This window comes from Balaenoptera ricei, chromosome 6, assembly GCF_028023285.1.
Source record: "Balaenoptera ricei isolate mBalRic1 chromosome 6, mBalRic1.hap2, whole genome shotgun sequence".
NCBI classification, from domain to species: domain Eukaryota; kingdom Metazoa; phylum Chordata; class Mammalia; order Artiodactyla; family Balaenopteridae; genus Balaenoptera; species Balaenoptera ricei.
In genome coordinates, this window is record NC_082644.1 from 102,365,723 (window position 1) to 102,380,121 (window position 14,399).

The 14,399-nt window shown below is 43.4% G+C and overlaps 1 protein-coding gene across 3 annotated transcripts in view; it reads right to left on the reverse strand.

Moving 5' to 3' along the window:
* FKBP15 (FKBP prolyl isomerase family member 15) overlaps positions 1-14,399 on the reverse strand; it is a 55,050-nt gene that overhangs the window by 1,746 nt on the left and 38,905 nt on the right. For 2 of the 3 annotated variants that reach the window (XM_059925348.1, XM_059925347.1), the window contains exons 20-27: positions 11,111-11,282; positions 9,051-9,187; positions 5,530-5,721; positions 4,628-4,780; positions 3,521-3,649; positions 2,793-2,900; positions 1,837-2,480; positions 348-444 (exon numbers count right to left, since the gene is read on the reverse strand). In XM_059925348.1, the coding sequence (XP_059781331.1) occupies positions 348-444; positions 1,837-2,480; positions 2,793-2,900; positions 3,521-3,649; positions 4,628-4,780; positions 5,530-5,721; positions 9,051-9,187; positions 11,111-11,282 (1,632 nt within the window). The remainder of the gene's footprint in view (positions 1-347; positions 445-1,836; positions 2,481-2,792; positions 2,901-3,520; positions 3,650-4,627; positions 4,781-5,529; positions 5,722-9,050; positions 9,188-11,110; positions 11,283-14,399) is intronic. The other variant, XM_059925349.1, reaches the window with a different exon arrangement.

Genomic DNA, 14,399 nt, shown 5'->3' on the forward strand with positions numbered 1-14,399 from the left:
AACGTCCTTTCCAATTCTAAAATATAATCCCTTAGCAGAGCTGAGGAAACCTGAGGCTTCAGCACTCTAATACAGGACTAAGCAGCCCAACTTTCTTTACTTAAAGTAGAAACCACTGCTGCATGAATGGAGACTGTGGTCCTTTGTCAAGAATAAAGTGCTATCTGACCATCCCCACCATGCTTACAGAGCTGCCCCCTCCCAACCCCAAGCCTGCTCCCACAGGGCCCTGAGCACAGAGCCCAGGGAGAGGGCCACCAACAGACTCCATTCCTCTTCTCACAGCCAGCAGGGAAGGGCCCCCAGGGAGCAGTGTGAGGACCTGGCAGTGCCTGGGACTTCCTTACCACCTCGTCTTCATCCTCCTCCTCAGCCTGTGCTTTGGGCCTCGGAACTTTCAGAGCTGTCCCTTTAAACAGTTCATCCTCTTCATCCTCAGAGAGACTGAAAGAAAAATCAGGAAAATCAAGTCATAGCAAAACGTTGTTTCTGCTCCAGGCCACAATGCCCACAGGCTCTGGGGTAAAAATCCAACAGAATCCTGGGGTAATCACCCAGGAATTCCTCCCTCTCCACACTGGCCTCCCAGCACTCTTGACTTCCTCCATAACCTACAGAGTGATCTTTTTTTTTTTATAATTTTAAAATAGATTTATTTATTTTTATTATTTATTTTTGGCTGTAGTGGGTTTTCGTTGCGGCACGCAGGCTTCTCATTGGGGTGACTTCTCTTGCTGCAGAGCACAGGCTTTACGGGTGCGGGCTTCAGTAGTTGTGGCATGCGGGCTCAGTGGTTGTGGCTCTTGGGCTTAGTTGCTCCGTGGCATGTGGGATCTTCCTGGACCAGGGCTCGAAACTGTCCCCTGCACTGGCAGGTGGATTCTTAACCACTGCGCCACCAGGGAAGTCCCCAGAGTGATCTTTTATAGCCAGTAAATCAGACCACGGCACCCTTCTGCTTAAATCCCTTTAATAGCTTTTCACTGCACTTAAAGTCCAAACTTCTAACAGTGACAACAAAATCTCACATGACTTGGCTCCTACTGAGTTTTCCAACCTCAGCATAACACCACTCTCCTCCCACTGTGCCTTCTTCCTTGATTGTGTCATGTCCCTCCTACCGCAGGGCCTTGCACGTGCTGTTCTTGCTTTCTGCAAATGCTTCTTCCCACTCTTGGCAGGGAAGGCTTCTATCCATCCTTCAGGTCTCAGCTTAAATGTTACCTTCTCAGAATCCTTCCCTAATCACTCTACCTAAAGTAGAATAATTCCTTCTAATCACTCTATCTAAAGTAGAATAAGCCCCTCTTATCACTCTGATGTAGAATAACTCCCCCTTTATTCTCTATTAGACACCCTGTGTTTTTTTTTTTATAAAGCATGTCATGCATTTATAACATACAGTTGACCCTTGAAGAATACAGGTTTGAACTGTGCAGGCCCACTTATATGTAGACTTTTTTCAATGAATATATACTAAAGTACTACACGACCCGCAGTTGGCTGAATCTGGGGATGAGCCAACTATAAAGTTACACACAGAGGGTCAGCACCCTTCACCCCTGCGCTGTTCGAGCTCAACTGTGTAAGAGTCTGTCTGTCTTGTCCACCAGACTGTAAGCTCCTCAGCTCAGGAACAACTCTGCCTTGCCTCCCACACTACCACAGTGCCTGCCACAGAGCCTGTTACGAATAGATGTATGAATGAATGAATGAATGAACGAGTAAGTGAATCGGCCAGCCAGGCTCTGAGGATGAGTCACCAGCCCTGGAAAAAGCAGAGACAACCTCCACACGCAGCCGCCTTGTTCCTGCAACTCTGCCCAGGGGACACACCTGGGATGCTGAGAACGGTGTTCGGATCCAGGCACTGCTCCTACGGCCGCAGACGCTGCCTCTGTGCCGTGCGGCTCCCGGGAGGGAGCAGCGGAGCTAGTGCCCTCCTCGTCTTTCTGGAGCTCTGGAGCCTGAGGCTCTCCTCCTGGACTTTCAGGCCCCACAGCCAGCGGGTCCACCTTCTCGGGGTCTGAAGTCAGGGGCAGTCTCGTGGAGCTCTCTTGCTCCCCAACACAGGCATCTCCCAGTGGGCTGGCTGCCAGCGCCTCCTCACCCTCAGAGTCCACAGTCACAGGGCCTGGAGGCGCAGGGGGAATTGAAGCTGGGGGCCCCAGAGCTCTCCGGGAGGGGAGGCAAGCCGGTTCTTTTATCTCTGAGCGCGCCTCTGCTTCCGAGGGCTCCCCTTCCCTTCTCTGCGCATCATCCTGGGGAGCGGGGAGGGCCTGAGGAGGCAGTGGGGCAGCTTCCTGGACCACCTGCTCTGACGGCACCATGGGGGGCTCCCGCCTCTCCCTGTTCAAGGGTGCCTGAGACTGTCCGGAAGCACTCCGAGGTCGCTCCTCTTCTTCTTCCTCTTCCTCTTCTTCATTGCTGCTCTCTCCCTTCTCTCGCTCGTGTTGGTTTAACAGCCGAAGAGTCACCATCTGTTCAAAAGCCAAGAAAGAGGAGAGGATCACTGACCGGAAACAGAGGCACTCCTAGGCACTCCTAGTTCTCCTATTAACACAATTGGTCATCTAGTTCAAGTGACTTTGTTTTTCAGTTAGTTTTTTCCGTTCAGATGACTTTGTTTCTTCCTCTCAAAGGAGGCTGTCCTTATCTGTGCAGGTAAGTCATCCCAGGCATCCTAGTTACTGATGAACAGCCTTGAATCATTTTTTTTACTCAGGATCCCTTAAACGGTACTTAAGCAACAAGATACCCATCTCAGTGAAACAATCGAGAGCCAGCTGTACCTTGATAGTGTTCATGATGGTCCCCAGAATGGTCCTGCCATTGTAAGACTCCTCCAGCTCAAACTCTCCCCGCAAGGACTGAAACACCTGGTTCATGATCTTCTTGACCTGCATGACGACATGAAGAGAGAAAAACAGTATCAAAAATGTACACTGCCAAAATCAAGCGACTAAGGGATGCATGTAACTTCCAGAGAGAGGTTTGGAAGGCTAAAATGAAGCCCTCTTAGAACTCTACAGCGGGACACAGCTGGTCAATGACTGAGACACCTAAGGCTGTCACTGTGGAGGGGACAATGTTAAATAATGAGCAGCACTTGAGAGGAGGGCTGTGAAGGATGGGTAAGCTGTGGCCTGTGTGCCCAAGACTGCTCAAAGACCATTCACTGCTGCTTTCCTCCCGCCGTGGCCACCACTACAGCTGTCATGGGCTACGAGGATTAGTGGCTAGAAGATGCTGGGCACACTTCCCAGTCCTCTCCTGTGATTTAGAAACATTTCCCTTATCTGTCAAAACCTCAGGATAAGGCCCTTTGGGGGTTGCCACCAAAGAGATAGGTTCCAATGGGTTAACTGTGACTTAAGTCAGGTAAGTGGGAGATCGATAAAGTTAGGAAAAAAGCTAACAACACAACAAACTGACAAACAAAATTTCTTTCTGAACGCCTGATGTGCACATTCAATCCCCTGACATGACATGGCTCACTTCTCCGAAATCTCCAGCTCACCTTCTCTGAGGGGTCAGCGGCAGCAGCAGCAGCTTCAACCCCAGACATCTGGGACTTGCTCTCCAGGTCCTTGATGCGCTGTGCATTTTGCTCTGTCAGGGCTGTGACTTGGGCCTGGAGGGCTAAACACTGCAAAACAGACTGTGGCTGAGGCCTTGGAACCTGGACTTCCAGGTGAAGGTCAGGAAACCCAGGAGGAGGAGAACCATCCTAAGCTACAAGTGTCAACCTCACATCAGTCTGCTGACATCCACAGCCTCCGCCCCCGCCCACAGGCCTGCTGACTCAGGGCACTCCATTTCCTCATCACTCAATCTCAACTCACAACTTCATCTCCTCTTTACCAACAAGGTCACTAGCCTTGTTCCTAATCAGGTCAAGAATAAAATAAAAAGGCGGGGGGTGGTGGTGGCAGGGTTTGATAACCCTAGTCACACAGACATATGAACAGTGGACGTTCAACCTATTCACCTACAAGATTGCCTTCCTCATCTCTGAGTCAGATTTTCAACTGGGTACTTTAAGAAACTGACCTCCAGATATGAGGACTTCAGCGCTAAGCCATCCCTCTCTCTCTCTCGTTTTTATGCCAGATGATCCCACCACACCTGTGCTCCAGCCCACCTCAGGGCCTCTGCCCAGAGCCTCTGCCGCCTTCCCCACCTGACCGAAGCTCCTTGTCCTTCTTGGCTCTGCTCCCCTAGGCACTTCCTCTTCTGGGTCTCACAGCATTTAATGCTTATCTCTGTTCCTCAGTCTCCTTTTCTTGATTGTGAGATTCTTGAGGAGAGTTCTTTGTAAGCCCTTTCCCTAACACAGTGTCTGGAACCCAACCGGCACTCAATAAATATTTGCTTAATAAATGAAGGATCAGATTATAATGGAAAACACGTTCCAGATCATAAATGCTGCTTTTTCTTTTTCTAGGTCACTGACCTGTCATCCCAAATGAGTATGTGAAAGATTACTGATAAACTGCAGAGCTAAACAAGTATGATTCTGTTTTCAAGCTATTAACATCTTTCAGGTACAAAAGGATCTGCAAGACTTGAACAACCTGTTTGCCTCAAATTAACAGGGCTGTCTAAGCCCAGGGAAAACACCCACCTTCTCCTCAAGATGGAGCAGCTTCTGCTGCCTGGCATCTCTCTGTGCACACGCCTCCTGGTACTGCTGCAGGTGTTCATTCTTGGCAGAGGCCAACAGATGTTCACACTTGGCTTCCCACTGGGTCTGCAGCTCAGCCTGTACTAGAGACAGCTGCCAAGAGAAAGTAATCCCCGTATGCTGGGGGGTCTAGTCACATCTAAGGAAGCCCGTCTTCAACAAGGCAAAAACAATCAGCTAAGAGCCCAGATTTAGCAAGGAAACAACTGTTTGGAAGACCTTGGTTGCTAGGACTCTAAAAGGTACTCCAACCAGGTAAAGGTGTGACTGTCTAGAGAGGTCCCAGGAAGCCAGGGCCCTAGTATGATCATACTTTTCAGGATCTGGGCCCTTAAACTTTATGGGTTCAGAAGAAACTTATTTTTGTCCAAATTCCCATAGGTGATCAAATTGAGGGCACCAATTCACTCTAATTAAAGAACATACAAACATGAATTTAGGAACTTACAAAAAGAAAGGCTGCTGTCAAATGGACTAGAGATCCAGCTGTGTCCTGCCACTATCCCTGGTTTGCCTGCCTAATTACCTAAATAAGTCCCTTCTTTTCAAGGACGATAATGTGCCTGAAGGATGGTGTCTGGTGGGTGAGGACGTTGGCCTTATGTTTGGAATGTTTTTATAAAGACTTTTTTCCTTCATGTTTTACTTATAGTAAAATTCTCACTAAGCTTTAAAAAAGGAAGAAGATTCTCCATTCGATTCCTGGCTCTTCTTCCACCTTTGTCCAAAGTTAGACCATCAACTACGAGAAATCTCATCCTAAAGGATAAAGAAGAAACTAGAAACTTTTCTGAGTCCTCATGCCTTCCTTTTATTTCCAAAGTGCTTCAGCTTCCCATTACCTGCTCTGCAGCTGCTTGGTCCGTGGACACCCGAGCCTTTTTCAAGAGCTGTCGAAGTTTGTCCAGTTCCTCCTGGTGTGATTTACGAATTTCATCTATCTCCTCCTCAGCCTGACAGCGCTCTTGAGCTGACTTCTTTTTCCTTTCTGAGAGGTTCTTAGGAACAAGAGAACCATCATCAGCTCCAGTTGTCTGATAGAGGATAAATGGAGATGGCGATGGTTGGTGGTGGTAGTTATTAACGTCACTGGGTCCTTACTTTGTTTCTGGAAACAATTCATTTTTTCAATTTAATTTCCCCTATATATTTAACATTCTTGGCTACTGGCAGAAAAAAATTGTGACAACAAGAAGGAAAACAAGAAGAGCTTTATCTACCATTCTACGAAGAGATGGGGAATATCTTAACAGTGGTTAGGGTAGAGGGAAGTAGATACTTTCACAATCTGCTGGTAGGAAAATCACAATCCTGTGAAAGGACCTTCAAAATACGCACACACAACCAGAATTTACACAAATTATAATTTAAGGAAGCAGTAGATCATGTTCATAAAGATAACGTGCTACAAGGATGGTCACTGCAGTAGTATCTAGAACAATGAAAAACTGAAACAGCCCCCCAAATCAGAAAGAACTGGTTTTTAAAAAACCTGATAAAATCATAGAAGAAACTGAAAATATAGACCAAGATTTATCCCCTAAAAAGGCACTAGGCCAAAAGGACTTTACTAGAGTTTTATTAAAACCTCAGAAAGAGGTTGTTCTTTTCATATTTAAACTGTTTCAGAGCATAGAAAAAGACAGAACTGTTCCCAATCCATTCAGTGGGGCTAGTATTACCCTGATATTAAATTTATAAAACATCAAAAGATACTATTAAATAAAGTTAAAAAACAGCAAACTAGAAAAATATTTGTAACCTCTATGACTGACAAAGGATTAGCACCTTTAATAGTGTTTCTAAATCAAACTAATATTACAATAGATAAAATAGCAAAGGACATTAAAAAGAATTCACAGAAGAAATACAAATAGGCATTAAATATATGAAAGCTTTAATACTACCAAAAACACATATTAAGACAAGATAGTATATTTCACCTATCAGACTATAAAGATTAGAAAAATTGATATGTGCAGAGTTGGAAAAAGTATGGAGAAATGGGCTTGATCACACGGTGCTGGAAATGCAAGCTAACAAACTCTTCAAGCATAATCTGGCAATATTTATTTCAAAAATTTAGATGTTAAGCATTCTTCTCTGATGCAGCAATTCTAATTCGAGTGATCCATTTTATGGAAATGCTCAAACGAATTTGCAAAAATAGTTATATAGTACAAAGATGTCCACAACAGCAATGCTTGAAATAGTGAAAAAAGGGAAACATAAATATCCATCAACAGGTGAATAGTTAAATAAACTATGGTACAGCCTCACAGTAGACTACTATGTAGTAGTTATAAAGAATGAAAATTAAAGACCTAAATGTAAGACCGGACACTATAAAACTCTTAGAGGAAAACATAAGAAGAACACTCTTTGACATAAATCACAGATCTTTTTTGACCCAACTCCTAGAGTAATGGAAATTAAAACAAAAATAAACAAATGGGACCTGATTAAACTTAAAAGCTTTCGCACAGCAAAGAAAACCATAAACAAGACGAAAAGACAACACTCAGAACGGGAGAAAATATTTGCAAATGAAGCAATTGACAAGGGATTAATCTCCAAAATATACAAACAGCTCACGCAGCTCAATATCAAAAAAACAAACAAGCCAATCAAAAAATGGGCAGAAGACCTAAATAGACATTTCTCCAAAGAAGACATACAGATGGCCAACAGGCACATGAAAAGACGCTTAACATCACAAATAATCAGAGAAATGCAGATCAAAACTACAATGAGGTATCATCTCACACTGGTCAGAATGGCCATTATCAAAAAATCTACAAACAATAAATGTTGGAGAGGGTGTTCAGAAAAGGAACCTTCTTGCACTGCTGGTGGGAATGTAAATTGATACAGCCACTATGGAGGTTCTTTAGAAAACTAAAAATAGAACTACCATACGACCCAGGAATCTCACTACTGGGCATATACCCTGAGAAAATGATAATTCAAAAAAGACACATGCACCCCAATGTTCACAGCAGCACTATTTACAATAGCCAGGACGTGGAAGCAACCTAAACGTCCACTGACAGATGAATGGATAAAGAAGATGTGGTACATATATACAATGGAATATTACTCAGTCATAAAAAGGAATGAAATTGGGTCATTTGCAGATACGTGGATGGACCTAGAGACTGTCATACAGAGTGAAGTAAGTCAGAAAGAGAAAAACAAATACTGTATATTAACGCATATATGTGGAATCTAGAAAAATGGTACAGATGAACCTATTTTCAGGGCAGGAATAGAGATGCAGATGTAGAGAACAGCCGTGTGGACACAGGGCTGGGGGAGTGGGTGGGAGATTGGGACTGACATATATACACTACCATGTGTAAAGTGGATAGCTAGTGGGAACCTGAGGTATAGCACAGGGAGCTCAGCTCGGTGCTCTGTGGTGAACTAGACGGGTGGGATGGGGGTGGGTGGTGGGAGGTCCAGGAGGGAGGGGGTATATGTACACATACAGCTGATTCACTTCCTGTACAGCAGAAACTAACACACCACTGTAAAGCAACTATACCCCAATTTAAATAAATAAATAAATAAATATAAAAATAATCAACACTGCAAAAAAAAAAAAAAAAAGAATGAGGAAGTTCTCATTCTTATTAGTATAATGGCCACAATACAATTTTTTTTTAAAGTATTAAATATGATCCCAGGGGCTTCCCTGGTGGTGCAGTGGTTAAGAATCCGCTTGCCAGTGCAGGGGACACGGGTTCAAGCCCTGGTCCGGGAAGATCCCACATGCCACGGAGCAACTAAGCCCGTGCACCACAACTACTGAGCCTGCACTCTAGAGCCCGCAAGCCACAACTACCGAGCCCACATGCCTAGAGCCCGTGCTCCGCAACAAGAGAAGCCACCGCAATGAGAAGCCCGCGCACCGCAATGAGGAGTAGCCCCCACTCGCCACAACTAGAGAAAGCCTGCGCACAGCAACAAAGACCCAACGCAGCCAAAAATAAAAAATAAATTAATAAAAATAAATAAATAAATAAATACGATCTCATTACTGTTAAAAATGTTATCAGCATACATATATGGATGTACATTTATTTTATACATACATGTATATATGTATGTGTAGGTATATATTATATACACAGAAAACAATCTGGAAGAATAATCATATATCTTTTATAGTTGTTGCCTCTAGTGTATGAGAGGGGGAAAAGATAAATTTTATTTTTTATTTTATACTTTTCTGTATTATTTGTATTTGTTACAATGAGCACATGCAACTGTAATTTTTCAAAGGAAAATAAAAATGTTTATGAAACAGCTAACCCTGGCCACTTGGGCCCAACAGAGAAACTTCAGATGTAGAACTTACCTTTTCCAGAGACTCCTTCTCAGCTCGAAGGTCAGTCAGCTCCTCCTCCAAGGACGTCACCCTGAGTTCCAGTTGTCTCCGGCTTTGCTTTTCACTCCTGAGTTTGGACTGTGCTTGCTCAGAGGTTTCTTGGAGCTCTGGGATATGACAGCACAGAGACTTGGCTGCAGAACCAGAGCTGCAGTGGGCTGTATGGCACCCCACCCCAGCGCCGCCTTCAAAGCTGCATTCCATCATCTCCCAACACTACCACACGAGCCTCTTCCACTCACTTCCTCCAGCATCACCTCACTGACCAACAGCAGGTTTATCAAGCCATAAACTGACTCCCCCATCCATCCATATTTATCTCTGCACCTACATGTCACCTTCGACACATACAAAATGGAAGAGAAATGTTCCAAGTGGTCAGAGACCACCTTCGGAATATTACCACTCCCACAATTCCATTTCAGTCATCATCTCAACACACTGGACTCAACACATTGAGATCTCTGTTTAGTAGTGGTCCAGGCCCTTTCTCACTGCCTGGGTAAGATATTCTCAACTCTCTTGGTAGCTGGGACATTCTAACCAAGAGTCTGCTTTCAAAACATTCCTTCTCAAATAAAGCTATTTGGAATATTTCTTAAAAATGTAATGCATCAAACAACAAGGTCCTACTGTATAATATAGAGAACTACATTCAATATCCTATGATGAACCATAATGGAAAAGAATATTAAAAAAAGAATCTATATATATGTATAACTGAATCACTTTGCTATACAGTAGTAATTAACACAACATTGTAATCAACTATACATCAATAAAAAATAATAATAAAAAAATTAAAATGTAATGCATCAAAATTAATTTTGTTGGAAAACTTTTGAGATCCTTATGGTGCCCTTAAGGTAACTGTCACAGGGCACCACAAAAACAGGAAAGAGGATATCTGTACGACATTCAAGTCTAAGATTTTCCCTCAAGTGCGCCCAAGTGATGCTCAAAAAAGGAAGGGATTTATCTTCAAGGTATCACTTCACCAACTGACATCAGTGTTTTTAGCTTTCTTTTTGGGCAAGTTAATTTTGCTTTTTCGTAACTCTGCTGCTATTCCAGCCACACACCACCCACTGGTCCCATCTGTGCCTTCCACATGTGTTTCTTTATACAAAGTGGTGGATGAATCAACATGCCAGTCTCCACAAATCTGCTTTTCAAGTCACCATGTCTTGAGCAGCACCACTGTGCCAGGCACTAAACTAATACTAAGGGAAGGACTTTACAAAGATGAGCAAGACACCATCCTTGCCCTTCAGAGGCTTGCATTCTAGAAGGGAAAACACATATAAGTAGTGCTGATCAAAGGCTATCTCTGATAATGGGCATAATAATGCACTCGGAGATGAAGGATTTTAAAGGAGATCAAATATTCTAGGAAAAAAAAAGGGAAAGTTTCTGAAAGAGGCAGTTTTTGGAGAGAACTGGAGGCAAATCTTGGCGATGGTGGGCACACCAAGTCCAGAGAATAGCATGGATAAAAAGCAAGGCAAGAAATACAGGATGTGTTGAAGCAGCAGGCTGGTTAGTATGTCCAGAGCTACGTTGAATTGGGCAACATACAGGAAATAAGCTAAGGTGGAGGGGCCTTTTGTGCCAGGCTGAAGGACTGCAATCCATGCTCTAGGAAAGAGGCAACTGCAGCAGGAAGCACCTGCTTCTTAAGCTTCTACTGAGTCACAAGTTAAAGGAACCCTTCAGTTAGATTAGTCAGTCACAAGTTAGATTAACTCTTCAAGGCCTATGAGGCCAATCCTAAGTACCAAGGATACTCAACACTCGCCCAAACAAAGCAGAACTGTGGCCACTGATCAACTCTAAATGGATAGTCAGTTCTTCTGTTGTCCTTTATGCCAAACAATCATGTAATAGGTTTATACTGGTTCACCTTAACCTTTGGCTCTGTCCTTCACAAACTTCATTAGCATTATGCCAAATGGACTGGGAGGAAGGAAACAGTGTAATTCTTTAAGTTTACATTGTCAAAATCCCAGCCCCCTCCAGCAAGGGCATACCTGAGAGCTCTGCCTGCAGTTTGGCGAGTTGGCCCCTAAGGAGGTCCGTCTCCTTCATGCTTTCTGTCAGCTGTACCTGCAGCTCTGTTTCTTTCTTTTGGTGAGCGGTCATTTTCAGGTGTAGATGAGAGACCTGTGCAGTGGCTGCTGCTAACTCTTCCGTCACCTTGGCCTGAACAGTAACAAAGTACGATGTCACTTTAAACATGGTGATGGCCCAACCTCACATACTCTGTGCTGGCTGAACTGGTAGGAAGATAGCTAAGGCCACCTTCAACCTGAATTAAGCCCAAATCAAGCCCTCAAATGTGCCAGGTCTCTGACTCAGGAATGCCCTTGCAAAACTTTGTCCTTAGGAAATACTATGCAAGAACACAAAAATTTTGCTACAAGGATGACTGATGCAGCATTGTTTATAGTTGCCAAACAATGGAAACACAAAATAATTTTAAAAATGAGCTTAAGCAAATTGATATATCTATCCTGTATGCAACTATTAAGAATAGTGTTATGAAAAAATACTCAGTGGCTTGGTATACAGTCACCACCTATTGTTAAATCTCACCAATCTGATACATGAGAAATGGTATTCCTGCCATTTTCTAAGTTTCCTATAATGAACAAGCATTTTTTTTAACAAGAAAAGGGTATTTTAAATTTTAAATTGAATGCCTTTGATGGCAATCCACTTCTCAGTCTACAACTTCTCCCTAGCACTACTGTACTAATATTGGGTTGGCCAAAGAGTTCACTTGGGAACGAACTCTTTGGCCAACCCACAGTAGTACTATAAAGATCGGTCACGTGAGAGTAACTGCTTTGGGGGTTCTTTGAAGAACAGTGGTAATAAAAAAAGGGAACACTCCAACTTCTTTGACTGCTCAATGCATTTTAAATGGTGCTCTGTACTGGCCAAACAGGAGCTAAATATTCTCAAGTAACATCCGATGAAGTCAAAAAGACTACCCTGGAAAACTGTCTACAGATATTCTGCTTATGAAGGGCAATGATGAAAATGATAATTAAAAGGATGGTCGATGAAAAGGAATGGTAAACAAATGACAAATATTACATTCATTTCACCTGAATTGATGTGCTCCTGTAAAAAATAGGAGAAATCAGATGACAGGAAAGGCAGTGAGTGACTGCTCCGCTGGTTTTGATTTGGGGGCAGCAGTGCATTTATGGGGTTGGACCATCTCTCCTATACTATTACACTGTTACTACCATTACTCCTCCTATACCACTATACTTCACATGCATTCTTACTGCTGTCTACTTTCTTATTATCACTTGTCCCTTCTTAGGGTATTCACTGCGCCTACCTCAGTTTTAAACATTTATTCCAAAGCCTTAATCAGTTTTCTAGCTTACATTTAAAATCTGATATTTTGGCTCTCTTAAAGGTGGGGGAAATAAAACAAATTGTATACAAAATAAAAAGAAATAAGCTATGAATGAGTATCTGAGTGTACACTGGCAAAGGCTCTCTTCTTGACCACACTTCAAGTTAGGCTCCTCTAAGCCCATGACCTTGTTCTCCCCTCCTGTCTTTGGCCAGACAATCCCAGTTTTAGCAAGAATCCCTGCTAAGTCAGTTTAGAGTGAATCTCTACTCTTGATATCTGATCAAAGTTCTCCATCCCAACCTTTGCTGTCTAAGTCCTTGGCCTGTTGTTAGCAAGAATCCCCCTACCCAGGATGTCTCCTCTTAGTAATTTTCCATCCACTGACCCCCCTCACTCTGCTCCTTGGCTGTAAATTCCCCACTTGCCCTCTTGCCCTTAACTGTATTTGGAGTTGAGCTCAACATTTCTTCCCTATCGCAATAGTCTTTTTATTTTATGTATTTTTTTTGCCACACCGTGTGGCTTGCGGGATCTCAGTTCCCCAACCAGGGATTGAACCCGGGCCACAGCAGTGAAAGTCCGGAATCGTAACCACTAAGCCACCAGGGAACTCCTGTCTATTGCAATAGTCTTGAATAAAATCTTCCTTACTGTTTTAATAAGTGTCAGAATAAATTTTTTAGTAACATGCGACCTTTAGAGTGAGCTCTAAGGTACTTATTTTTGCTGTTCAGCAGGCTTAGGTTTTCATCTGTGAAACTCAGAGGACAATGACAGTTTGGACTTCCAGACAGAAGAGGAGTTTTCACCTGCCGCAAGTAGAATCAAAGTTTTACTCACTGTCCTGCCTCAACTGGTCTAACAGAAACTGAACTAACACAATGCTCAGAGGGCTTTGCATCTATCGTGGCTCCAGAGTTCACTGATATCAGAGGGAAGACCACTTGCACAGGGCCTTGCAGCAGCTAAGACCACTGGAGGAGATGAATTCCAGAGGAGAGGCAGTGGGGCGGATGGTCACTCTCACCAAAGAACAAGCAGAGTGGAAAATCACTCAAAAGCTCTTATCTCAAGTTATAAAGTGCATTCCATTCAATTTTCATGTTTTCAAAAAAATTCAAATACAAAATATAAAACACTTCTTAAATCTGAGAAAATAGCAGATGAAAGGGTTGTGATCTCCCAGCTGATGAGGGGGAGCCCAAACAAGAAGGAACTCATTTCAGAAAAACAGTGTCACTGGAGGAAAGACAGGAGGAGTGGGGCTTCCAAATCAGTCACCTCAACCCAAGACCCACAACAGTCTTCCTTCCTTATAGCTACTTCAGAAACAGGTCAAAATACCTAATTCTGAACTGACTGAAGTCAAACAGCAATGCTTTAAAATGCTTTGGCAGGGCTTCCCTTGTGGCGCAGTGGTTGAGAATCTGCCTGCCAATGCAGGTGACATGGGTTCAAGCCCTGGTCTGGGAAGATCCCACATGCCGCAGAGCGACTAGGCCCGTGAGCCACAATTGCTGAGCCTGCGCATCTGGAGCCTGTGCTCCGCAACAAGAGAGGCCGCGACAGTGAGAGGCCCGCGCACCGCGATGAAGAGTGGCCCCCGCTTGCCGCAACTAGAGAAAGCCCTCGCACAGAAACGAAGACCCAACACAGCCATAAATAAATAAATAAATAAAAATTTTAAAATGCTTTGGCAGACACAGATGAAGGAGCAAACTAAACAATCTCAAACTTCACAATAAATATTTGTTATGTGGCATAACAGAAATCGTCTGTTGATTTTTTCAGCAGAATAGGATTAGTTTCTAATAAACTGTATAATCCTCACCTTAACCAGATTACTAACATCAGTGATTATTTTTGAGTCAACTTATTGTAATGCATTTATACAACAGAAATGTGGATGTTGGATATATTAAAAATCTGTTGGAAGATTT